General features: G+C 46.6%; 1 protein-coding gene across 4 annotated transcripts in view; it reads right to left on the reverse strand.

Annotated features, from left to right (window-relative positions):
* Positions 1-21,563: 21,563 nt before the first annotated feature.
* Positions 21,564-27,143, reverse strand: part of Batf2 (basic leucine zipper ATF-like transcription factor 2) — a 29,402-nt gene continuing 23,822 nt past the window's right edge. For 3 of the 4 annotated variants that reach the window (XM_052762957.1, XM_052762956.1, XM_052762954.1), the window contains one exon: positions 21,564-22,440. In XM_052762957.1, coding sequence (XP_052618917.1) covers positions 21,751-22,440 — 690 coding nt within the window. In that variant the 3' untranslated portion in view covers positions 21,564-21,750. The remainder of the gene's footprint in view (positions 22,441-27,143) is intronic. The other variant, XM_052762955.1, reaches the window with a different exon arrangement.

Below are 27,143 nucleotides of genomic sequence, written 5' to 3' on the forward strand. Positions count from 1 at the left end.
TGCTGGTTAGTTGTGTTTTTATTTTGTTTGTTTGCTTTGTTAACTTGGCATAACCTAGAATCATCTGGAAGAGAGAACCTCAACTAAGGAAATGCTTCCATCAGATTGGCCTGTGGGCAAGTCTGTGAGGTACTGTCTTGATGCAGAGGTCATGGAGTGGAGCTGCTTACTGCCTGGCTTCCCATGACTTGCTCAGCCTACCTTCTTATAGAACCCAGGACCAAGAGCACAGGGATAGAGCCCCACCCACCATGGGCTGGGTCCTCCCCCATTGGTCACTAAATAAGAAAATGCATTAGAGCTGGATCTCAAGGAAGCATTTCCTCAGCTAAGGCTCCTTCCTCTGGTGACTCTATAGTGTGTGTCAAATTGACACACAAAACCATCCAGTATAGGCCCAGCGCTACTGAGCTCAAGTGATCTTCTTGCCTCAGCCTTCTGAATAGTTGGGCTATAAAGTGCGTCACAGTGACCAATAAAAAACTACTTTTGCTACACCCTACCCTAAATGCTCAGTATGTATTTACCTGACTTGTCACAAGCCTATGCAACAAGTATTATAGACTCGACAGACTAGGAACTGAAGCACTATCGAAGGAGTGTATGTCCATCAACCATTTTGTTAGCCCACCTTCTAGTTACAAAGAGGAAGAAACCAAGATAATAAGCATAAAATCATTTTGTAAATAGTAAAATATCTTATAGACATTCATGTAAGTTTTTTTCTTATTTTCTTTTTTGGTTATTTGAAACAGGGTTTCTTTTTCTTTTTTTTTTTTAAAGATTTATTTATTTATTGTGTGTGTATACAGTGTTCTGACTGCACATATTCCTGCAGGCCAGAAGAGGGCGCCAGATCTCATTACAGATGGTTGTGAGCCACCATGTGGTTGCTGGGAATTGAACTCAGGACCTTTGGAAGAGCAGCCAGTGCTCTTAACCCCTGAGCCATCTCTCCAGCCCGAAACAGGGTTTCTATATGCATTCCAGCAAAGCCTTGAGCTCATTAATGTGGCTAATGTAGTCCAGACTTGTCTCTCATTCACAACAATCCTCCTGCCTCAGTATCCCAGAGTGCTGGGATTACAGGCATGCACCACCACATTCTGTACTATTTTCATTATTTTTCCTCTATATTGTCTTACACCATTTCTATTCAGCAGCAGAGAATCTTGTACGGCAGAATTATAAAAGCTATGTGCCAAAGAAACGGAATTTCCTGAAATTTCCAAAGTTAAGTCTGAGCTGCCAGTAAGGAGATACCCCAGTGTCTGATCCCGGCTGTTTGGGAATGGAATGGGAGGTGGTTGGAGCAGGGACTATTTAGACTAGAATTTCAGTCAAAAATGAAAAGCAATAGTTGCCAACTGCAAAGTTACCAGAGGGAAAATGCTATGCATATCCTGAGAAAAAAGTTGTGAACGTCCCTTGTCCAAGGCATGGCAGGAATCCAAGGTAAAGGTGATCAGTTTGGGCTCCAGACAGATTTTCTAAGGAGGTAGGGGGCCCACCTGGTGAGGCTTTGGTTGCTGCCACAGAAACTCAGTTCTTCAGAGTTATAGACACAGTGACCTCTGCATAACCTAAGACCTAGGGGTGCCTGAGCAAAAGAAAGATGACTATCCCAAGAGGAAACTCCATGTCCTGCACTACAGCTGGCTGGCTGAGAAAACAAAAACTCTCTTCTAGCTGAAGCCTGTTCCTATTAGTTGCTGGCTGCCTGCTTCAGATACAGATACCACACACTAATTACCTCATTTGAAAATAAAGAGTAGACAGCATACTCCAAAACAACCAGATGGCAGTAGTGGCTCAAGGATTTCACAGGGTTATTTTCCAACTTTGACTACTGTCGTCATGGTGACACTAGGTGCCAGTAACTACTATTAGGTTGACAGGACCTTATAGAATAGAGGTCAGACTCTCGACCCATTTGTGGGTGACTACAAGTCATGACAGAAGGAAACAAAGAAGAAAAGTTACAGGAAGTATGGCTTTGTGGAAAAGACATAGGATGAGATTAGGAGACCACAGCTTAAGGGTTTTTGTTTTGTTTTGTTTTTTTCTTTTCCCAAACAGGATCTCACTATGTAGCCCAGGCTGGCCTGGAATTCAAAATCTTCCTGCCTTGGCCTCCCAGTGCTGGAACGTTTGACTTCTGCTTCATAGAAATTAGGCCCTGAGAAGTAGCTCAGCCTCTTTATTTCTTAATTTCTACAGCAGATACAGCAATGATTCTACCTATTCCTGGAATTGCAGGAATAAATGAAATACTGTTATAAATAGCCACCAAGATGTTATATAAGCATCAGCTATTAATGGTGGATTTTTTGTGCATGTGTGTACAGCGCACACATGACTGTGTGGGCAGGTCCTCCTGTGTGTGTAATGTGGAAGCCAGAGCAGGACATTTGGAGTTTTCCTCTATCAATTTCAGCCTTTCAGCCTCCAGACCAGGTTTCTCACTGAACCAGAAGCTTCCTGTTTTGGCTAGGCGGGCTAACCAGTGAGCTCCCAGCATCCTCCTGTCCCCATTCCCTGTCCCTACTCCCATACCCTCAATGCTGGGGTTATAGGCAAGTGTAGCCATGCCTGGGTTTTTATATGGGTGCTGAGGATTCAAACTCACATCTTAATGATTACAGATCAAACACTATTATCCACTGACACCCCCCCACACACACACCCCAACCCTTATTATTGAAGAGGTTTTCTCTTAATGCTTTACAAGAAAAGCAAATTTGGGGCTGGAGAGATAGCGGTTGAGAGCACTGGCTGCTCTTCCAGAAGACCTGGGTTCAGTTCCCAGCACCCACATGGAGCTCACTACTGTCTGTAACTCCAAGATCTAACACCCTCATACATATATGCAGGCAAAACACCAATGCACACAAAATAAAATAAATAATTTAAAAAAAAAAAGAAAAGCAAATTTAAGAGAGCAAAACTGGATTGGGCAGTGGTAGCACATACCTTTAATCCCAGCACCTGGGAGGCAGAGGCAGGTAGATCTCTTTGAGTTTGAGGCCAACCTGGTCTACAGAGTGAGTTCCAGAACAGCCAGAGCTACACAGAGAAACCTTGTCTCAAAAAACAAAAAAAGGAAGAAAAAAAAGACAACCAAAAACTTGCCGGGCAGTGGCGCACGCCTTTAATCCCAGCACTCGGGAGGCAGAGGCAGACGGATCTCTGTGAGTTCGAGGCCATCCTGGGCTACAGAGAGAGTTCCAGGACAGGCTCCAAAGCTACACAGAGAAACCCTGTCTCGAAAAAAAAAAAACTTAACACAGACACACAATCTGACATGAGATTCCCAAATATTAGATTTAAACAACATCTAAGAAAGATTTTTCAAGGTTTGAGTAATTTGTTTCACATACAGAAACATCTGGGTCAGTACAGAACCTAATGTGGGACTGAATGCTAATGAGGATAATACGAGTTGCCATGGAAGATAACAGTAGGGTTTCGAAGCCACTAAACATATCTGGAGGAAAAATTCTCTACAGCATTGGAGAATAAAGAGTGTCTACATTTATTCAACATACATTTGCACAGCAAACCTAACCTGGTAGGCTACTGAGAACACAAGTGAGTGTGGACAACAATGTAGGAGAATCCTATTAATGTACAAACCCAGCTTTCAGGACTGAGATCAAGGGCATATGACTACTTTCTCCTTCTCTTTCCAAGTCCTTGGTAGTTTCAAGAGATCTTCCCATTATTGCTGAAGTAGAGTCAGAATCTCTAAAAGCCTGTATTTCCAACTAGAGCAGTGGTTCTCAACTGTGGGTCATGACCCTCTGGGAATAGAACAATTCAGTCCACAGGGGCTGCATATCAGATAGCCTGCATATCAGATATTTACATTACAATTAATAACAGTAGGAAAATTACAATTATGCAATAGCAATGAAAATAACTTTATGGTTGGGGGTCAGCACAACATGAGGAACTGTATTAAAGAGTCACAGCATTAGGAAGGTTGAGAACAACTGAACTAGAGATTCACAGACAGGACACTTAAGTTCAGAGAATGTAATTTCAGAGGGCATTGGAGGGAAGTCACTTTGCCAAAGGAGGAAATGCTTTTCAGGCTCACATAGTCCTGTATGGAAGCAGGTCTAGACTGGATTGCTAAGATTATAATTCCTTTGGTCCACAAAATTTCCACTACAGCCTATCATCATTTAGTCATTTTATTAAACTATATCTCTGGGCACTCTCTTGACTCAGGTAACTCTAGGCAAACTCATTCTGGGTTCAAATACATCAGGCCAAAATATAAACTTTTCTGATTAGTGGTTATTAAAATTATAATTTGGGATATGAAGAGTTAAAACATATTTCTCTTCAAGATGTATATTCAAGAGCTGGGCATGGTGAGTGGTATATATCTTTAATCTCAATAGAGGCAAGATGATCTCTATGAGTTTGACACCAACCAGCCTGGTCTACATAGTGAGTTCCAGGATAGCCAGGGCTACATAGAGAGACTTTGTCTTAACAAAGCAAAAATCCATTTTCTTTTTTCAAAGAAAACTTTGTTTCCTCCACTTGTAGACTAATCATGAAGACTAATGAAAGAAAGCACACGTTAAATGTAGTCTTTAACAATGGGTAGACAGTCAGTAAAGAAGTCTTTTTAGTCCCAGTACTCAGGGGGCAGAGGCAGGCAGATCTCTGTGAGTTCAAGGCCAGTCTGGTCTACAAAGAGAGTTTCAGGACAGTCAGGACTACACAGAGAAGCCCTGTCTAGAAAAACAAAACAAAAAACCGTGTTAAGTTGCACAGTGGTGGTGCACACCTTGAATCCCAACTCTCCAGAAGCAGAGGTAGGCGGATCTCTGTGAGCTCCAGAGCAGCCTGGTCTACATAGTAAGATCCTGTCTCAAGGAAAAAAGGACAGGAAGAGACTGATGATCTAGTCCAGATTCTTGGAAACTTCCACAATTATTGAGATCATTCTGTTCTTTTACCTGTTTATTCCCACTCTTTCTAGTAAACATAACCTTTAAAATTGGCCTCTCTGTGGTAAGAGTTTTGCCTTTAGAGCTGTGCCAGATTTGGTTTTGTTTAGCAGGAAAGGGTAAACTTATAGTTGCAAAGCTACCCTGAAAATGAAATTAAAAGGTTTTGGTGGACAATTCAATAAACCAGGAGTCAAACTCTTAAATTCCTCATTGTACCTGAGTGTATCTTTCACATCTTCCTTAGCTATACTGAAAGCCATTGGAAACTAGTTCTGCTCAATAGACTGTGTTTCTATTCTGGAACACAGCATTTTCTCATCTCTGTCCTGCCCAATGTCAGGTCCAAAAGAAACTGAGCAAATGGCTAACTGTAGGGCATATGAGCATACCAAAGAGCATGCTGGCATCCTGGCTCCTCCCAGCTCTTCTCACTCTGCCCTCACACTAATTGTCTCCTGCTCACGGCCCTCCTTTCCCAGCTTCTCATCCCTGTATATCCCTGCCATTTTAGCCATGCCTTCCTTTCCCAGCTTCTCATCCCTGTATAACCCTGCCATTTTAGCCATGCCTTCCTTCCTTCCCAGCTTCTCATCCCTGTATAACCCTGCCATTTTAGCCATGCCTTCCTTCCTTTCCCAGCTTCTCATCCCTGTATATCCCTGCCATTTTAGCCATGCCTTCCTTTCCCAGCTTCCCACCCCTGTATAACCCTGCCATTTTAGCCATGCCTTCCTTCCTTTCCCAGCTTCCCACCCCTGTATAACTCTGCCATTTTAGCCATGCCTTCCTTCCTTTCCAGCTTCTCATTCCTGTATAACCCTGCCATTTTAGCCATGCCTTCCTTTTCCAGCTTCTCATCCCTGTATAACCCTGCCATTTTAGCCATGCCTTCCTTTCCCAGCTTCTCATCCCTGTATAACCCTGCCATTTTAGCCATGCCTTCCTTCCTTTCCAGCTTCTCATCCCTGTATAACCCTGCCATTTTAGCCATGCCTTCCTTCCTTTTCCAGCTTCTCATCCCTGTATAACCCTGCCATTTTAGCCATGCCTTCCTTTTCCAGCTTCTCATCCCTGTATAACCCTGCCATTTTAGCCATGCCTTCCTTTCCCAGCTTCTCATCCCTGTATAACCCTGCCATTTTAGCCATGCCTTCCTTCCTTTCCAGCTTCTCATCCCTGTATAACCCTGCCATTTTAGCCATGCCTTCCTTCCTTTCCCAGCTTCTCATCCCTGTATAACCCTGCCATTTTAGCCATGCCTTCCTTCCTTTCCCAGCTTCCCACCCCTGTATAACCCTGCCATTTTAGCCAATGCCTTCCTTCCTTTCCCAGCTTCCCACCCCTGTATAACCCTGCCATTTTAGCCATGCCTTCCTTCCTTCCCAGCTTCCCACCCCTGTATAACCCTGCCATTTTAGCCATGCCCTCTCTTGGTCCTCTTGAGCCCCTCTCTCTGGCTCTCCCCACCGTCCTCTCTCCTCTCATGGCCGGTTCAGTCTACTGGTCATGTCTACTACTTTCTCTTCCTCTCTGGACTCTTCCAGATGCCTCTGGTTGTTCTTTCCCTTATATCTACAATAAAAACCTTCCCCTCAACCATACCTTGGAGCAGTCATGACTTCATTTTACACATCTGGTGCTGAAACCTGGAAGGGTCACACATGAGCTCCCTTCCAAGGGGCTCGGCCTGTCCTAACCGAACCAAGCTGCTGATGTGTCTTTTCCTGTATATGGATGTATGTAAGGATCATTTGTTTCCGATGCCTTCTGCCACCCACCATTTGTGGCCTATGACCTGACGACCAACCTGTCTATTAGCATTCATATCACACTGACTTCACGGCAGCACTCTCAAAATTCTACCTGTCCCAGGGACCTAAAAATCATTTAGATTTAAAACTACAGGAAATTGGGGATGTTTTATTTTTGGTTATACCAAATGGGCCCATTGCTTAAAGCAATAAACTAGAAAATTATAAAAGAAAGTGAGGCAAAGTCTGTAGTTTCAGAAGGGAAAATGGCAAAAGAATACCTTCAGCTAGAAAAAGAAAGCATCTTTTACAATGTTGGGCTATAAGCCCTGTGTCTCTGGGATATATAACTCAAGGGCCTTAGAGACAGAAGAAAGGAACAAGGAAGTGTGAAAGAAAGCTCCTAAAATATACACCTTTGTTCTTGACAGGGAACTGAAGTTGGGTGTGGTGTCTCCTGCCTGTAACTCTAGCGCTGAAGAAGCTGAGGTAGGAGGATTGTTGCAATCAAAGCCAGCCTGGGCTACACAGCAAAACCCTGTCTTAAAAAAGAAAAGAAAAACAAATTAAAAAAAGCCTTTTATATAAGAAAAAATTTCACTTAGAAAATTTGAAATATTTTACTAGCTTTAATACAATTTTTGGCGAGATATTGGGGATATAATACTTGTATTCACTAAGTTTATGAAGATAGACTTGAAAAGGCCTGGAGATACAGGCCTATAATCTCAGCTACTCTGGAGGCTGACATAGGATTCCAAGTTCAAGACCTGATAGGAATATAGACCAAGTTCAAGGCCAACCTACACAATTCAGTAAGATAGTTTTAAATTCTAAGTACATGGAAACAAAGGCTCAAGTGTAGAGTACTTGCTTAGCGTGCATGAAGCTCCAGGCTCTGTCCCTACTACACACACACATGACAGGCCTGCCATGAGGTCATCTAATTTTGACAGAGTTAGACATCGAAGTTAAGACTAGGCAAACAGCCACGTATAGTGGCACACACTTTTAATCTCAGATTTTTGTTTTAATTTTGTTTGTGGGTGTGCATGTGCCACAGCAAACACAGGTAGGTCAGATGTCAGTTCTGCGGAGTGGAACCCCTAGATGGAACTCAGCTGTCAGGATTGTCAGAAGGTACCTTTCTTTACCCCTGAACCATCTCACTGGCCCTGCTTTAGGCATTTTAATATCTGGTTGCTAAGGTGAAAAGGGCTGGAAACACAAGAACAGAAGCTGAGAGGCCAGTCAGAAAGCTGCTGTTACTCCAGGAGAAAGCTGCTCCTGACTTGGACCTGCAGCTTTTGTAGTGAATGACTGGACTTGAGATAGATTTGACATTAATGGAAGGCTGGATATGGGAATCAATGATGGCTTTTGGAAACTGGGTAAGCAACAGTGCTTATTCTTTACTGAGGACTCTGAGAAAGAGCTCTGGGAAACAGAACCCAGAGCTGTTTCTGTTAAGTCTGGCAAGATCTGGTTATGCTGAGGAGGCAGCGTCCTCCTGTGCAGGGATGGAAATCAGGATGGAAATGTAAAAGGGAGTCATCCGTGTTTCAGTGGTACTTGAAACTGTTAGAAGGGATGAGATCATCTAGGGAGGAGGTGCAGAGAAGGGACAAAGGCCTTCCTTATGAGGATGGTTATGGATCATACAGCCTATCCTAAATCAGAAAGAAAGCACTGAAGGGCATAAGAAAAACCTCTGGGGCTCTGCTCAAACACGTGCCTGCACATCTGCACTCATCTGTGCACCGTCTCATATTAACATGTACATAACACCCACACAAACTGGATGGTTGATTTTCTTTTGCTCTGCTGTTTTGACACAGGTTCTCAAGTAGCCCTGGCTGGCCTTCAACTGTACCTAAGGATGATCTTGAACTCCCAACTCTCTTGCCTCTACCTTTCAAGTTCTGGGATTACTGCTGTCCAGTTTACTGGTTGTAATGGGGGGGGGACAAAAAATAAACCTGTGTGGTAGTTTGAATGAGAATGGCCCCTATAGGCTCATATATTTGAATGCTTGATCTGCAGTTGGCAGACTGTTTGAGAAGGATAAGAAGAATTAGAATGTGTGGCCTTATTGGAGTAGGTGTGGCCTTGGAGTAAGTGTGTTGTTGTGGGTGGGCTTTGAGATTTCAAAAGCCCACAGCAGGCCCAGTGTATCTCTCTTGGCCTGCTGCCAAGATCAGGATGTAGCTCTCAGTTACTTCTCCAGCATCATGCCTGCATGCCACCATGCTCCCACCATGATACTAACCCTCTGAAATTGTAAGCAAGCCCCCTATTAAATGCTTTATGAGAGTTGCCTTGGTCATGGTGTCTCTTCACAGCAAGAGAACAGTAACTAAGATAACCTGGAACAGAGAAGATGAAAAGGATCAGATTAAGGAGACATTTGTAGTTCCAGACAGAAGCTAATAGTAGCATGATCTTTAGTGCTAAAAGTAGAGCTGAAGAAGGGCAGTGGTGGCTCATGCCTTTAATCCCAGTACTGGGAAGGCAGAGGCAGGTGAATCTTTGAATTCAAGACCAGCCTGGTCTACAGAATGAATTCAAGGACATCCAGAGCTATACAGAGAAACCCTGTCTCAAAAAACCAGAAGAAAGAAGAAAAATAAAGCTGAAATATAGAGTGACTTGAAAGATACCCACTCATGATTTGGTGACTTGACAAGGTGAAGGAAAAGGAACAGTCAAGAATGACTCCCACAGCCACGTGTCATGGTTCACACCTGTAATCCTAACATAACACTCAGGAGGATGAAGAACTGCTATAAGTTTGATGGCTGCTTGAGCTCAAGAGTCAGACCCTGTCTCAAAAAAGGAAAGTGAGCTGGGGAGATGGCTCAAGGGTTGAAGTGTTTGCCCTGCTATATGAGGAGCAGAGTTAGGGTCTCCAGAACCCATGTAAATGCCTGGCGGCTTGCAATGTCAGCCTCAGAAGGCAGAGACAGGGCTCTCCAGTACAAGCTGACTAGCAAGACTAATTGTATTGACAAGCTCTGGGTTGATTGAGAGACTTCGCCTCAATTAATGAGGTGGAAGAGGAATGGAGGCTAATTCTGACATCAACCTTCTGCCTAGTACACATGTAATTACACATGCACACCACATATGCATGAAAATGGAAAAAAATAAATATTAAAAAAGAGCAAACAAAGAGAGATCCCCAGTTACTCGACAGTTACTTGAACACCTAACTGAAGATGTATACATGCCCTTCCTGGGGAAAAAAGGGTGTCTTGGAAAATAAATTCTTTGTTTTGTTTTTTCTTTAAATATTATTGTTGTTTTTGCTATCGTTATCATTTTGTGTATATGGGTATTTTGCCTCTATATATTTCTGTGCACCACATAGAACTTGGTGCCCACAGACGCCAGAAGAGGACACCAGATCCCCTGGAACTGGAGTTACTGATAGTCATGACTCCTGTATGGGTGCTGAGAATCAAACCTTAGCTATATGTTGAGTTTTGGGTCAACTTGGGCTACATGAAACCCTGACTCCATGAGACTCCAAAACACAAAACCATACTAAAAAAAAAGGGGGGGGGGCTGGAGAGATGGCTCAGAGGTTAAGAGCACTGACTGCTCTTCCAGAGGTTCTGAGTTCAATTCCCAGCACCCACATGGTGGCTCACAACCATCTGTAATGAGATCTGGCACCCTCTCCTGTCTACATAATAAATAAAATTTTAAAAAAAGTAAATAAAGAAAAATAAAATTAAAAAAAAAGAACAAAACCATCAAACAATAAAGAAAACAAAATAAAACGACAAAAACAACCCATGTTGTGACAGGAAACATTTCAATGGAAGAAGTCTTTTTTTTTTTTCCCCATGGCAACTGACAAGCCTTGATTAGGGAGTGGTTATAAACTAGATTGAACACTTTCTTTGATTATCTGGAAATTTCTGTGCAGAAGGGTTGGGCGGGGGAAGCTGGAACGCTGAATAGGTGTCATCGACAACATGGCACCCCCTTAGGAGTGGTGGGGTTGAAGAACAGTCCTGGGTAGCCCAGAAGACAAAGGTTCTCGCCATCTCTGAGCTGGTCACCATCTGGGGTCGAGGTCCTGGAGGCTGGCTGAGCCTTGGTGGTGGCCGGTGCTCACGGCCGCCATTGCCCTCTGCCACGCCAGCTCCGCACCCCCCTCTAACCTCCAACCCACGGTCCATCCAAGCCCGCCTGACAGGGCGGCCTCAGGGCAAGGGATCACTGCAAGCCAGTCTCGTGGGCACACCCGACAGCGGGGCGGTTACCTCAGCCTCGAAGCGCACAGGCTTGGCCACACTTTCTCACCCGCACACCGACTAGGGGTCCTCGAGCACCTCAGGAAAGTGGCCACGCTTGAGTTCCCGCTCAGAAACCTTGCCTCAAAGAGAGGACGCCGATCCCAAAGACTGCAAGGCCACCGACTCGCGAGCCAGTCTCTCTCGGAACGCGGCCTCGAGACAAATCCTTCTGCGCAAGCGCAGCCTCGGGACTTTCCCGCCAGCTCCTCTGCGCATGCGCAGGTGTGAAGCGCGGCGGGTTCCACGAAACTAAAACCTGTGCAAGCACACACCGTCTCTGACCTTTCCGAGCATATGCATTCTCTGAGTTGGCCGCAGCGTGCTGTGGAGTTCTCCTTTTTGTTGTTTGTTATTTTTTTTTCCGTGTGTGTGTGTGTGTGTGTGTGTGTGTGTGTGTGTGTGTGTGTGTAAAAGACAGTTCACAGGAGCCTTTTCTCTTCCTTCCACCATGTCGGTTCTGGGACTTGAACTCAGGCCATTAGGCTTATCCTGCAAGCGCCTTTACTAACTGAGCCAGGTCGCAGTCTGCCTTCCTTAGTTCTTACAGGACCACACTTAAGTCCATAATAGGCGGGATTTCTAGGCATGTTTTTCCCCACCCCCCACCTGCTCCATGCTAGGCACGGTCCAGTCAGGTACCAGCCACTTAAGGGCACCTACTGTGTGGCAGGCCTTATGCAGAGCACCCTGGTATACTCCATCCTTCAGTCCTCATTGCCATTCCCTAAGGCAGGTCTTCCAATTTTAAAACAACCTGGAAATGGAAGGACTTATGGAGGCAGGGCACTCCATCAGTCATGGGTCTGTGTGCCATTCCACTTCCTGTTAGTCAGGTTTTGTGTTATGAATCACTAGGTAATAATATGCAGAGTATGCTGGATTGGTGATGATGGGCTGCCTCTGTGGGAGATGACCCATGGCCTCCATGCTACATAAACACAAGTCTACGACAGACAGGAAGTCTTCGAGGGTGGGGACAGCCATTGGATCTGTGAGATCCGGGGCAGGTCTCCCTAGGGAGACTTGAGCATTCACTGATTTAAAAAGATGAGAGGCTGCAGACTCTTTTGCGAGGGAATGAAAATCTGCACACAGACCATACAGACACAGTCCTCAGGAATCCTCTCCTGGCTGCTGGATGGGAATTACTCCAAAGGCACAGACAAGCTCTTGTCCAAAGGTGGTCTGAATCTTTCCTGATGCGAGTCACCTCTGTGAGACATGAAACCTCCCCCCCCACCCCCCCACCCCCCCACCCCCGTCAAGGGTCCCTTAAAGGCAGCCTTGGCTCTGTCCATGGTTCTGACGGTCAATGACTCCAACTTGGCAGCAATGCTGTGTTTCTCTCCCACCCAACCCTTTACTCTTCTATCCCCCCCCTTTCTCCTTTCATGCCTTTTGTTCATGGTGCACATGCTACACAAGCATTCTGCCACAGTGTTTGTTCTGAGACAACACCCTGTTCTGTAGCTCAGGAACACCTCCCAAACACTACTGCTGGCTGGAGCCATTACAATCATCTCCTTCCTTTTCTTCTTTTCTTTCTTCTTCTTCTTCTTCTTCTGTTTGTGTGTGTGTTTATGTGAGTGTGTTTGATTGACTTATTTTTTTTTTCAGCATGAGTGGTCTGTCTGCATGTATTCCTGCAGGCCAGAGGAGGGCATCAGATCCCATTATGGTTGTGGGCCACCATGTGGTTGCTGGGACTTGAACTCAGGACCTCTGGAAGAGCAGCCAGTGCTCTTAACCACTGAGCCACCTCTCCAGCACTTTTTTTTTAAACAGAATCTTACATACCCTACTTGGGCTCAAACTCCTGACTACCCTGCCTCACCTCCTGTATCACAGAATTATAGGCACATTCCACCACTCCCAGATTTTATTTGGGGGGGGCAGGTAATAGATAGATTGTCACTATATAGAACAGGCCGGCCTAGAACATACAGCAATCCTCCTGCCTCTGCCTCCCAAGTGCCATGAGCCACCAAGCCTGGCTTTGTTCTTTTTTAAGAACTAACACTTATGCCAAGCCACGGTGGTAGCACACGCCTTTAATCCCAGCACTCAGGAGGCAGAGGCAGGTGGATCTTTGAGTCTGAGGCCAGCCTGGTCTACAGAGTGAGTTCCAGGACAGTCAGGGCTACATTGAAAAACCCTGTCTCAACCCCCCCCCAAAAAAAAAGAAAAAGAAAAATAGCAGAGCACGATGGAGCTGTGGAGGACCCTCCTGGGCCCCCAGAGGCTGACAGCTGTGACAACTCACTCAGCTTTTAACTGTAGATTCCTCCTGAACCTGAAATACATGGAGCATGCAAGTTCCCTTCTCTTAGCGTATGAAGATATGAAGACGGAGGAAAATGGGGGGCGGGGGTTGCTGCAGGAAAGGAGCCGAGTGAAGCTTCTCACCAGCTGAGAAACAAAGATTTTAGCACAATTCACATTTCTGTAAGAGCTGAAGAAATACAGATGCTATTCCTTTGCATATAAACATTTTACATTAAAACTGCAAAGAGACAAGCTTAAGGCCTGCAATGTATATGACCTTGGCTGGGGCTTTGTTTCATTTCTCAGACATGTTCTGGGGATTGCAAGCAAGGCTGTAAACTTGGTTTACAGTAACAACCTTCCATTTTGGTCCCTTCAAAATCTGTGGGTTGTTTTGTTTTGTTCTTTCATTTGTATGGGTGTTTGCCTGCATGTCTGTCTAAGCATGCCTGGTACCCCTGGAGGTCAGAGAGGGTATTGGGTCCCCTGGAACTGAAGTTACAGATGGTTGTGAACTACCATGTGGGTGCTGGGAATGAAACCTGGGTCCTCTGGAACCATTCATCTCTCCAACCGTTCTGTTCCCTTTGCAAACAGTATCAATTGTAATCTTGTCAGAAACCCTGGGAGACACTCTGTGATCTCATCTTGATCCCACAGCAGCTCCTTGAAGACGACATCAGATCCTTGAAGACGATAGCTTCAGACACAACCACAATCGTACGTATGATTATGAAGACAATAAAGTGAGCACTTCTTTGAGAAGCCTGTACCCATGCTATGGGTGTGTCTTTCTCTTAAAGTCTCTATTAAAATATCTTTCATAAACTTCAGCTGGGCTTCACACTGCCCAGTCCTGAAGCTTTTTTCTACAGAGGAGCCAAGGATTCAGTTTTGCCTGTGTTGAGGTCTCAGGAGATAAGGTGACTCTTTGGGCTGTTAGGTGGTAATCTGGAACTGTGTCACTGACCCTGTTCATTTTGACATTTGTGATGTTTATCATCCATACTGTCCCAGACAGCTGTATACCTCATTCATTCCCACAGCTGTATAGCATTGCCCATGTAAAATATTCTAGCTTATTTTTAGTTGATAGGTATTAGGTATTTGGGTTGTTCCCAGTTTTCTCCCACTATGAATGCTACTGATATAAGCACTTTGGGTATTTTTGTTATTGTTATTTTCTTTTAGAGACAGACTGGCCTCAAACTCCCTTTACTCTCTATGTAGATGAATCTGGCTTTGAACTCCTGACTCTCCTACCTCCGCCTTCTGAGTGCTAGGATTGCAGGCATGCATCACCACCCTAACTCCACTCTTGTTCTCTCTTTTTTTTTGGGGGGGGAGGGGGTTGTGTCTGGCTAGAAACTTTGCCTCAGCCCCACTCTTTCCCATTCCAAGTCCCGCCCCTCTCAAAAAGACTGCCAAAAGTCTAGGCTCCTCCCACGAAATTCAAGACAGCACCTACAGGGTATTTAAGCCCGTTTCTAGACCTGCCACATGCTCTCCACCCCCTCATCCTCCCCACCCCCCTCAGCCCCCCCATCCCCCCATCGCCCCCACCCCCGCCTAACCTCTAGGGGCTGGAGAGTCACCCTAGAGCGTTTGGCCCAATAAGCCTGGTCTTTTTAATTCGGCTTGATCTGGCTTACTATGTCAGCTGAGAAATCTACTATCGGTATCCAAAAAAAAGCTATCATCTTGGTACCCAGGCTGGGTAGAGTTGAGCATTCCCCACCTGTCCCCTGACCACGTGTGAAGCCACTCTTCCTTTTATCCCACCCTCCATCAGATCATTTTTTTTTTGTTTTTTTGTTTTTTCGAGACAGGGTTTGTCTGTGTAGCTTTGTGCCTTTCCTGGAACTCACTCTGTAGTCCAGGCTGGCCTCGAACTCACAGAGATCCTCCTGCCTCTGCTTCCAGAGTGCTGGGATTAAAGGCGTGCGCCGCCGCCGCCGCCGCCGCCGCCGCCCAGCCAGATCAAATTTTGACTCAGGTAAGTCACCCACTTCCAAGCCAAAAGTCTAATGGGTCCAGGACCTCTTCCAAGTCTTTGGCCCCTTCTAGGGCACCTGCCAGGCCCCTGCAGTGCCCGGTAACCCCGGCCCATTTTTGGAGCAGGGACAGTCCTTGCCCTGTGGAGCCCTTTGTGCAGGAGACGGTCTGCACAGAGGCACTCCTCACACCGCTCTAGTGTGAAGTGAAGTGTGAGGTTGGCTGTCAATGCGTAGCACCTCTCGGTGGAGAACACAGGCTCTGCACAGTCTGGCTGAGGACAGCTGCCGCTGATGGCATGTCAGCAGCCTGAGGAAGTGGTCCAGGGAAAGCTCACAACCCACGGGGGAAAGGAGCCAAAGAGCCGGACAGTCTGAAAGGCAGACACAGGGGAACGTGGAAAGCAGCACGTGTGACTGGCGGGGAGGTGAAAGCACAGAACTACCTGGAAGCTGGCAGGTGGTGAGGGGCTAGCACCAGCAGCTTATGGAGCCCAGGGGCCTGTGGAGTCTGGGCTTGTGGAGATTGCTGTAGAGGGGCTGCAAGAGGAAAATCCCAGACTGCTCAGAGGGCCTGGGGAAGAAAAGGAAAAGCCAGCCGATGGTGTGGTGACTCCGGAGAGTGCAGCTCCTGCAAGCAGCTCCTGTATGCAGCACCCCCCTGCCCCCGCCCCCGCCCCCATGGGAGTCAGTGGCCACAAAGCCACAGGCAAGTGGCTATTTCGTGAATTTGTGCCCCCAAATGCCAGATTAAGCATCAATGTAATTAATCTTATCAGTAAAAAATCAGGAGTCAGATATTGGGGTAAGAACCTGAAAAATCAGAGAAGCCAGAAGCAGCTGCAGTTGCTTCCTACCTCTACTGTTCCTTCGTCCAAAAGTCTGCCTTACTACTTCCTGTCTCTTCTCTGTTTATAGTCCTCCAAACCTCTATGGTCAGCTAGTGGCTAGCTCTGCCCTCTGACTCCAAGCAACCTTTATTTGTCAGAACACAACCAAAATATCACACAACACCTGACACTCCTGCTTCTTCTTTTCTTACCCCGTCATCTCACTAAGATGCAAGATTCATATAGATAGGCATTTGCAGGTGTTTGTTCTTATTTCCAGTGCTTTGAATAGTACTTGGCATGCAGTAGCAGTCAATATATAACTGCTTTGGTGTTTTGTTTTTTAGAGAGAGAGAGAGAGAGAGAGAGACAGACAGACAGACAGACAAGAAAGGAGGGAGGAAGGAAGAGTACATACATGTGTGAGCTGTGCATGCTGGTGCTCATGTGCCACAGGTCACATGTGGAGGTCAGAGGACAGCTTTTAAGGAGTCAGTTCTCTCTCCACCTCAGAATCTGGGGGTTGAGCTCAGGTCCACCACACTTGCACAGCAAGTGCTTTTACCCACCTATTCATCTTGCCCCCACTTTTGTTGTGGAGACACTCACATGTAGCGTAGGCTGGCCTTAAACTTATGTAGTAGACCAGGCTGGCCTTGAACTGAACCTGTGGTGATCCTCCTGCCTCTGTGTCTCATGTTCTGGGATTCTAGGCATGTCAATAGTTATTTTTTTAAAATAACTTATTTTATCTTACGTGTGAGAGAAAGAACAAGAGAGAGCAGGTTTGAATGTCTCATGTTCTGGGATTCTAGGCATGTCAATAGTTATTTTTTTTAAATAACTTATTTTATCTTACGTGTGAGAGAAAGAACAAGAGAGAGCAGGTTTGAATGTGTGATGATACATGTGTGCAGATCAGAGTATAGCTCCTGAGAGTTGGCTTTCTCTTGTCACTTTTTGAGATCTGGGGACCCAACTCTGATTATTATTAAGTCTGGTCATTACTGCCTCTGCTTACTGAGTTAACTCGATGGCCTTCAATAAATTGTTCTAAGGTGGAAGTAGGACACAAAATAGTAGTACATACCTATAGTCTCAGCAGTTGGTAGGAGCAGGCAGGAAGATCAGAAGACCAAGGCCAGCCTTGGCTACATAGTGAGTTTGAGGCCAGCTTAAACTACAAGACTCTCTCAAATAAACTCTCTCTCTCTGTGTGTGTGTGTGTGTGTGTGTGTGTGTGTGTGTGTGTGTGTGTGTGTGTTTGTAAAACCACCTCCACAGAACAAAACAGCTTAAAATATTCCAGGGACTGCTCACTCACCCAAACAATGGCCTCTTGTAGGCTCCATGATATCATGGCCCATGTTCCAGCCTCATCTTTGTCTCTCCACTCATTATTAATGGGACTCTCGTCACATCAGTTTTCTTTCTTGTCTTCAAGCACAATTAGCCTGTCCCAACCCAGAACCTTTGCTCATTCCCTGTCCTCTGCCTGGGATATCCTACCCCAAGTTTTTGCATGACCCAGGGCTTGGCCATGAATGACACCTACCTAGACATTCTGTCCTTTTAACTCTGGTCATTTTCTTCTCTTTTTTTGAGACAGAGTCTCACTATGTAGCCCAGGCTCTCCTGGAACTCACTATGTAGACCAGGCTGTCCTCAAACTCAGAAATCTGCCTGCTTCTGCCCCCTGAGTGCTGTAGTTGTTTTTTGTTTTGTTTGTTTGGTTTTTGTTTTTTTGAGTCAGGGTTTCTCCGTGTAGTTTTGGTACCTGTCCTGTATCTCGCTCTGTAGACCAGGTTGGCCTAGAACTCACTGAGATCCTCCTGGCTCTGCCTCCCGAGTGCTGGGATTAAAGGCGTGCGCCGCCACTGCCTGGCCTTGTAGTTGTTTTTTTACTCTTTACTCTTTTACTCTTTGTTCTTTGCTCTTTTGGGGGCCACCACCCCGCTCCCAGATAAATCACACACAGAGTCTTATTCTTACTTATGAATGCCCGGCCTTAGCTTGGCTTGTTTATAGCCAGGTTTTCTTAACTTAAATTATCCCATCTACCTTTTGCCCCTGGGCTTTTATCTTTTTCTATTCTATATACCTTTCTTTATTTCTTACTCCGTTGCTGGTTGTAGCTGGGTGTAGCCCCTGATGTCCTCTCCTTCTCCTTTTCTTGCTCCTCCTATTTATTCTCTCTGCCTGGCAGCCCCATGTAGCTTGAGTTTTCTTGCCTGGCCCAGAGTCAGGACAAATCTCTCTCACCCGCCAGTCCCACAGCCGCTCAGACCCAACCAAGGCAACACAGAGACTTATATTGCTTACAAACTGTATGGCCGTGGTAGGCTTCTTGCTAACTGTTCTTATAGCTTAAATTAATCCATTTCTATAAATTAGAAATTAGCACGTGTGACTGGCGGGGAGGTGAAAGCACAGAGCTGCCTGGAAGCTGGCGGGTGGTGAGGGGCTAACACCAGCAGCATATGGAGCATGTTCTGCAGCACACCAGTTTGTTTGTTTGTTTGTTTGTTTGTTTAAGGTGATGTCTGCAGATTGAATTTAGGCACTCATGCTTGCAGAGCAAATGTCTTACCAGCTAATCTATCTTCCCAGACCAATATTTACTTGTTTTTGCAATGCTAGGGATGAACCAAGGCTTTATGTGTGCTAGGCAAGCACTCTGTCATTAAGCCATAGCCCCCTCCTTTTATTATTTTTAAAAGGTTTATTTTAGTTATGTGTCTATATGTGTATACGCCTGTGGGGTATGCACATATAAGGGAAGGTGACCAAAGAGTTCAGAAGAAGCTTCCGACCCCCTAGAGCTGGAACTAACAGGTGGTTATGAGCTGTCTGCCATGGGTGCAGGGAACCAAACTTGGGTCCATTGCAAGAACAGTATGGGCTCTTAGCCAAGCAGTGGTGCATGCCTTTAATCCCAGCACTCGGGAGGCAGAGGCAGGTGGATCTCTGTGAGTTTGAGGCCAGCCTGGGCTACAGAGTGAGTAGAGAAACACAGAGAAAGCCTGTCTCAAAAAAAAAAAAAAGAACAGTATGGGCTCTTAACTGCTGAGCCATCCCTCCAGCCCCTTGTATTTTTGAGACAAAAAAAATCTTGCTATATATCCCTGGCTGGCCTGGAGTTCTCCATGTAGACCAGTCTGGCTTCAAATTCAGAGATCCACCTAACTGACTCCTGCAAGTGCTGGGATTAAAAGCATGTGGCAACATTCCCAGACCTATAAATGTTTTTTTCTTTCAAAAAGTCAAGCATGGGACCTGAGCAGTGGCGGCACACACCTTTGATCCCAGCACTCAGGAAACAGAGGCAGGTGGACCTCTGTGAGTTCCAGGCCAGCCTGGTCTACAGAGTGAGCTCCAGAACAGTCAGGGCTACATAGAGAAACCCTGCCTTGAAAAACCAAAAAATGCTGGGCAGTGGTGGCACACGCCTTTAATCCTAGCACTCGGGAGGCAAAGGCAGGCAGATCTCTGTGAGTTCGAGGCCAGCCTGGACTACAGAGTGAGGCGCAAAGCTACACAGAGAAACCGTCTTGAAAAAACAAAACAAAACAAAACAAAAAAAAAAAGAAAGAATAAAAACGAAAGAAAAACCAAAAACCAAAACCAGAAAAAAAAATCAACCAGTACTTGGGAGGCAGAAACAGAAAGATTACCTTGAATTCAAGGCCTGTGTGAGCTACAGTATGAGACTGTGTCGAAAGAAAGAAAGAAAGAAAGAAAGAAAGAAAGAAAGAAAGAAAGAAAGAAAGAAAGAAAGAAAGAAAGAAAGGAAGGAAGGAAGGAAGGAAGGAAGGAAGAAAAGAAAGAAAGAAAGAACTGTTTGGTACCTAAGCTACTAAGTCTTGGAGCCATTTGTCACATCGCAGCAGATCACTAGCACGGCCGTGCAGACATGAGGATGTGCCGAGCCTCCTGGAGAGCTGGTCTAGCCTGCTAGCTGTGTTTACATATCTGGAGTCGCACAGACAGAGTGCCTGCTGCTCTCAGAAGCCGAGTCCTCCCACCGCCTGATTCTGTTTATGTTTTTAAACAAACAGAGGATCAAACTACAGTGACAGTTCTAGTGCTAGACTCCAGTTTTTCTGCTTAGGATGCTGCAAACATCGTCTCCTCTCAATCTACAAAGCACTCTAGTTTCTTACTGTGTGCAGGGATGCTGTGTGGGGATGAGGGTGCACCCCAGCACACCTGTAGAGACCTGAGGACAACTTTGTGGAGTCAGTTCTCTCCTACTTTTATGTGGAACTCAGCTCACCAGCGTTAAATGGCAAGTAAGTGCCTTTGCCATCTGGCTGGCCCTCCAAAATATTCTTTATTCTTCGAAGCTCTTCAGTAGTCGCCAAATGAGCAGTAATCTAAGCGCAGCCCTTTCACATTTGAGCAGAAGATGGAGGGTAGCCTTCTGAGCCCTTGACTAGAAGCATGTGCTAGCCCTTCTGCTCAAGGTCTGCACTCAGAGTGCAGGGAAGAAACAGCCATAGTGGTCCACGTCTGTCATCTTAGCACTTGGGATGCTGAAGCTCACAGACTGATGCAAGTTCAAGGCTAACCTGGACTACATAGTGAGTTCCTGGGCAAGTCTGCACCACCCAGTGAGAACCCTGATGACTGATATGCCTGAGAAAATCCATCTCATCTCTACTTTGCTGTCTTGTTTTTGCTTCCAACGTGTGTGTGTGTGTGTGTGTGTGTGTGTGTGTGTGTGTGTGTGTGTGTGTGTAGGTGGTTTTTCTGTCCCACATGCCTATTCCCAAATATCCGGTAGCTGCTTCCCAAATAATTGACTCGGAGGCTTAATATAAATTATAAACACTTGGCCAATAGTTCAGGTTTGTTACTAACTAGCTCTTACAACTTAACCTATTTCTATTAATGTATGTGGTGCCCTGAGGCTCATGGCTTTTTACCTCTATCCCATTTTGTGTGTCTGCTCATTCATTCTCCGTCTGGCTGGTGCCCCTCTGACTCCACCCTTCCTCATCCCATCATTCTCAGTTTGTTTATTAAACCAATCATAGTGACATATGAACAGAAAGATTATTCCACAGCATATATGTTTATATAATATATATAATCAACAGAGTGTAACCAGTTTTCAACAACCCAGAAAAACAAAGGGGCCTGGGAAACACTTTTTTTTTTTTAGCATCACAAGTGCTGAGATGTGTGTTCTGATCCTGGAGTGAGTCCACTTCTGACACACCCTCTCACTCAGTTCCATGTGTGAAACCCTAGTGCTGAGTGGGAATGACTGCCCTTTCGGAGCTGATAACCCTGCAGAGCTCCCACCTACTCTCTTAGCTGTCATGGTCCCAGTCCTGAGAGTCATGAAGGAGCCTCTTTAGAGGAGCCCGAGGGTAACAGGACCTGGTACTGTGCAGGGCTGGAAGAGCCACCAAGAAAAACACAGGCAGTATTGCAGCCAGGTTCAAGGTTCTTGCATTTGCCCCTTCCCCATCATCTTTTCCTGCAGCCTCTGCTGAGGGAGAGGATGGCTTTGCTTGGTCCACAGCAGTAGGCAGTTGGTGACTCAAGCAGAATGGAGGCGCTGCCTGGGTGCTGAGGCTGCTTCAGGAACTCAGGGAAGGCAGCCCAACTCTAGATACAGGCTAGAAGTGGACTTTTGCAGAAGAGAGCAGCGGGAAGGCCATGAGGGGGTGTGGGCTAGGGTCCACAGACAGCTTCTGCCAATCTGCTGAGGAGCCAGACAGTGCAGGCAAGCGCTGTATGTTCTGTGGACACTCTGGTCCCAGAGCAGCTGGTGGGCTGGAGGAAGATGCCAGCTTCCTGCTGGTGGGATGCTCCAGCCTGAGGGGCTGAGGAGAGCCCAGCTGGTCTGGGGGGCTGGGCATGAGGGCATCAGACTTAGAGAAAGACCCCAGCAGGCTGGAGCCAGGGGATGATGTGGACAGTACAGGGCTGGGGGACAGCTGGGCTAGAGGGGTCCTCATCATGAGAGGGTCAAAGGACAGTGAGGGCAGTGGGGAAGGGAGGAGGCCAGGGGACTCATGGAAGCATGGACTTGGAGAGAGTTGCTGGGCTGGGGGAGAGGAACCAGGAGTCTGGAACAGGCCCGGCTCTTCCTGGCAGCCACAGTATCCATGGGAGGCAGGTTGTCCCGGGAGTTGCTCGGCCTGGACTGGGCATCCAGAGGGCAGCAGAGTGGGGCAGGAGCCACCGTCCACTCGGCACAGGCGTTCATGCAGATGCAGTGTCCGGCCCCACCGTGCCAGCTCAGCCTGCAAGGCCTGGATCTCCTTCCGAAGGGCGTGGTTGTGTTTCTCCAAGGACTCATGCTGCTGGGAGAGAAGGAAGTGGCAGGGAGAGAGGTCAGGATCAGGACCCTGTGCAGGGTACTCACTGTCATAGGATATGAATGTCCAGATAGAACCTCTTGGCTACTCTCTGGCAGGCTCATCATGTTCCCCTATCCCGAATCTCCGGAGCTGAGACCTTGCTCTCTGCCCACTATAGGTCCTCGGGGGAGCACCACTTCTTACCCAGGATCTGTCCCCCACCTCCCATCACTTCATTGGCCCATTCAGTGACTGGGTCTTGTTTGATGGATTTGAACTGTATCTCTGATTGATTGGGGAGGGGGCACTGTAAGCAGATGAGGTGACAGGAAGACATTGGGGATCTTCTATTGTTCTCTGCCTTCTATTTCCTTAAGTCTGGATCCCCCCACTAAAGCTGGGGGCGTTTTGGTCAGCAGGCTCCTGGGATGTGCCTGTTTCTGCCGATAATGCTGCAGTTCCAGGCACAGGTGGCCACGCCCAGCATCTAAGATGGTTAGAAATTTGAACTCAAGTCTTCATGCTCGCACAGCAAATGCTCTTACCTACTACGGCATCCCCCCAGGCTTTCGGAGACGAGGTCTTCCTCTATAGCCCAGGCTAGCCTTTAACTGGCTGCAGCCCTCCCTTGCCTCAGCCTCCCAAATCCTGCGATTATAGGCAAGTACCACCGTGCCCTCCTGTGCCATTAACTGTAGACTGAAGTCATTAAAGATTTCCAAGACTCCAGGGTCTGAATGCACTGCTGTGGGGCTCCAGGCTTCTCTCTGTCTCTGTCTCTCTCTCGGGGGGGGGGGGGGGGGGGGTCAAGACAGGGTTTCTCTGTGTAACAGTCCTGGTTGTCCTGGAACTCACTTTGTAGACCAGGCTGGCCTTGAACTCACAGAGATCCACCTGCTTCTGCCTCCCAAGTGCTGAGATTAAAGGTGTGCGCCACCGCCGCCCGGTCAGGCTTCTCTTAATTCCTGTCCTTCCCTCTGGAATTTGCTTCTTTCGCACATTACTGTCTGCTCTGCCTGGACTCTTTGATACTCTTGAGATGGCCTTTACAGGGCAATTTCAATGTCCTTCTTCCCTGGATACACTGAGCCTGCTAAAGGCCAGGGCTCAGATTCCAGGTCCTCAGAAGGCACCAACAAGACACTAAGGGATTCAGGGTACTGCTGCATAGGTTGGCAGGTACCCCTGAGTCGGCATTTTCTAAGCCCTGTTTGGCTGAACCATAGGTTCTGAAAACACACAGGGCAATCATCAACATGCAATTGTCTTGTTTTTGAGACAGTAGCATATAGCCCAGGCTGGCCTTGAACTCCTGATCCTCTAGACTGTTGGATCCCAAACCTTAGAATTACAGGCACGTGCCACCATGCCCACTGCACCGTTCCTCCCTTTGTGAGACTCTCAGTCCTCTTGGATTAGAGCCCCATCTGAGCATGTGCACCATGCAAGGATTGTGCTTCTATTTCTTTAAACATTTTGGGGGGAGTGGCATGTGCCATGATCCGTGTGTGGAGATCAGAGGAAAACCAGTGGAAGAAGTGCTGTCCTCTCGCCACTCAAACTCAGGGGTCCGACTTTCTACCCACTGAGACGTCCTGCCTCCTTCCGCTCCGCACTCGCACTTCTGAGCAGCGTTTAGGTGACAGTGACGGTGGAGACATGGAGAACTTTATTTCCACACCTCTTACGTCTGAATAACTCAAACAACTTCTTTGTCCCCTTTGTGGGACACTTTACAAGGAGAACGGTCAAGGGCGCCCTGCGTGCAGTGTGGTGGAGGCCACGGGCGCCCTGCATGCAGTGTGGTGGAGGCCACGGGCATTCTGCATGCAGCGTGGTGGAGGCCACGGGCATTCTGCATGCAGCGTGGTGGAGGCCACGGGCATTCTGCATGCAGTGTGGTGGAGGCCACGGGCGTGGCTCGGAAAGCCTCAGAGCCACGAGCAGCACCACTTGCACAACGGTTTCTACAGATGGAAAGGACCTTTCTTTTTTCCTTTACAGAAATTTGAAGTGTATTTTATTTATGTGTGCATTTATTGTGTAGGGGGCACATCCACACCACAGTGCAAGTGTGGGGTCAAAGACAACTTCCGGGGGTCAGTCCTCTTCTTCCACTGTGTGGGTCTTAGAGATTGAACTCAGGTCCTCGGACCTGGCAGCACCTGCTCTTCTTACCTGCTGAGCCCTCTCTACGGCCCCAGAATGGATATTTCTACTGGGGACGTAGCTCAGTTGGTAGGTGCTCACCTAGCATAAATGAAGTCCTGAGATCAATCCCTAGCACCACATAAACTGGGCATGGTGGCGCATGCCTGTAATCCTAGCACCAGAGAGGCAGAGGTTAAGACAGTGAACTGGTCTTCCAGAGGATCCAAGTTCAACTCCCAGCACCCATGTCAGGTGGCTCACAACCACCTGGAACTCCAGTTCCAGGGGCTCTGACACCCCTGGCTCCTGTGGGCACTGCACCTATAAGCACATAGACACACACATATACATAATAAAAAACAAAAAATAAGACAAGCCTGGTGGTGCATGTCTGTAATACCAGCACTTGGGAGGCAGGGGCAGGCAGATCTGAGTTCCAGACCAGCCTGGTCTACACAGTGAATTCCAGGACAGCCAGGGCTACACAGAGAAACCCTGCTCTAAATAAATAAATAAATAAATGAAATGAAATAAGAAGTAAGCCAGCCTAGTGAGGTGGTTCAGCAGGTACAGGCACTCTGCCACACAAGCCTAATGACCTAAGTGTGATCCCTGGGACTGGTTCAAACATGGGAGGAGAAAACTGACTTCACATAGTTGTCCTCCGGCCTCCACATGCATGCTGTGGTACAGATGCACGAGCCCCCCCATACTCACATTAACAATCAGTTCAAATCTAATAAATAAACAAATAAATAAATAAATTCGGGGGTGAAGGCATAGCTCAGTTATAGAGACCGTTTGTCCAGCACCATGACTTTGATCTGGAGTTGTGCTTCCCAGCATCAAAATCACCAGACAAATGCAGAACTGTGTGTGGTTTAAGCCAATCTGTGGTGCTGGGTATGGTGGCCCAAGGGACTGAATGTGTCCTCCCACACTGTCTTCCAGAGCGCTCTGTCCTGATGCTGCCATTTGCTCTACAGTAAACTGTGGAGCTTCTTCTTCCTGCCAGGCCTTGTTGTAGGTGGTTGCAAGCAGAACGGAATGGGACAGTTCCCTGCCTTCGTGGCATCTGGAGTCTCAGGAGAGAAGCAACGTGGAGGATGCAAGAGAAGGCTATTGTGAAGGATGACTGAAGTGTTACTCTAATTATTATTATTTTTTTTTTCCGGAGCTAAGGACTGAACCCAGGCCTTGTGCTTGCTAGGCAAGCGCTCTACCACTGAGCTAAATCCCCAACCCCCTCTAATTATTTTTATCAATAAAAATTCAAGTATTGGGGTAAGAGCCTGAAAGATCAGAGAAGCAGAGAAGCCACCAGTCCATCCTACCTGCTCAATTCCTTCCTCCAAACAGAGAGCCAGATCCCTTTCTGCCCCACCTTACTACTTCCTCTCCTATCTGTCCTCAGTCTTCCAAAACTTCTGTGGTTAATTTTGGTCACCTAGTGGCTAATTCCACCATCTGACTCCAAGAAAGCTTTATTTGTCAGAACATGCTCAAAATATCACACATTTCCCCCTTTTTGTCTAAAAAAGAAAAGAAAAAGAAGAAAGAAAGACTTTTTTGTTGTTGTTTTTTCGAGACAGGATTTCTCTGTGTAGTTTTGGTGCCTGTCCTGGATCTCGCTCTGTAGATCTGGCTGGCCTTGAACTCACAGAGATCCACCTGGCTCTGCCTCCCGAGTGCTGGGATTAAAGGTGTGCGCCACCACTGCCTGGCTCAAAAGGAAGATTTTAACTAACATGCTAAAATCATATACAATACATATAATAACTATATACAAATATATATGTAAGAATTACATTAAAAATGTCCAGTCCATTTGCATTTGACACATTCAGAGAAGACACTCCATTATCTATCCTATTTTGTTCAAAGTGTTGTACCAAATTCGCTTTCCATCCTAACGTGTATGACCAACCCAAAACTATCTTTTTATGTCTCTCAACCTTATACACTTTACATCTCTTTTGTGAGTTTCTTTTCTGAGTCTGGTAACAAGGAAAACTATAACTATAACTATCTAGTCTTCAACTCCATCAGAAACCTGAGAAGGATATAATGTTACCTGAGTAAACCGGAAGTGCAGATCAAACAACTTCCAAAACTAAGAAATGACAGAAACAGTTAACTGCCTGGACAGTCACCCAAGATTCCTCTATAACATTGGGACATTCATCTTTAGCCTGCAGGTACTGAATATCTGACAGACTTTTCTGGGGAGCAGGAATTTTGAAGGACTGTCCTCCTTATCTTGGCAAAGTTTGGCAGTCCCTTTCTTTTGTGTCCTACATGTCCATTTGGACAGCATACTGTCAGCACTCAAGGCAAGGACAGTTTCCTGCCCAGTGGCTAATTTCTACCACAAAGAAAGTAAACTCCATATGGAGTTTCTTCGATGCCCATCATCTTCTCTGAAGTAGATTGATGCTGCCAGATATGTCTCATTGTCAAAAAAAAAAAAAAAAAAAAACCTTATGGGGCTGGAGAGATGGTTCAGAGGTTAAGAGCACTGACTGCTCTTCCAGAGGTCCAGAGTTCAAGTCCCA

This window comes from Peromyscus californicus, unplaced genomic scaffold (assembly GCF_007827085.1).
Source record: "Peromyscus californicus insignis strain IS unplaced genomic scaffold, ASM782708v3 Scaffold_4__1_contigs__length_199733344, whole genome shotgun sequence".
In the NCBI taxonomy this organism is placed as follows: Eukaryota; Metazoa; Chordata; class Mammalia; order Rodentia; family Cricetidae; genus Peromyscus; species Peromyscus californicus.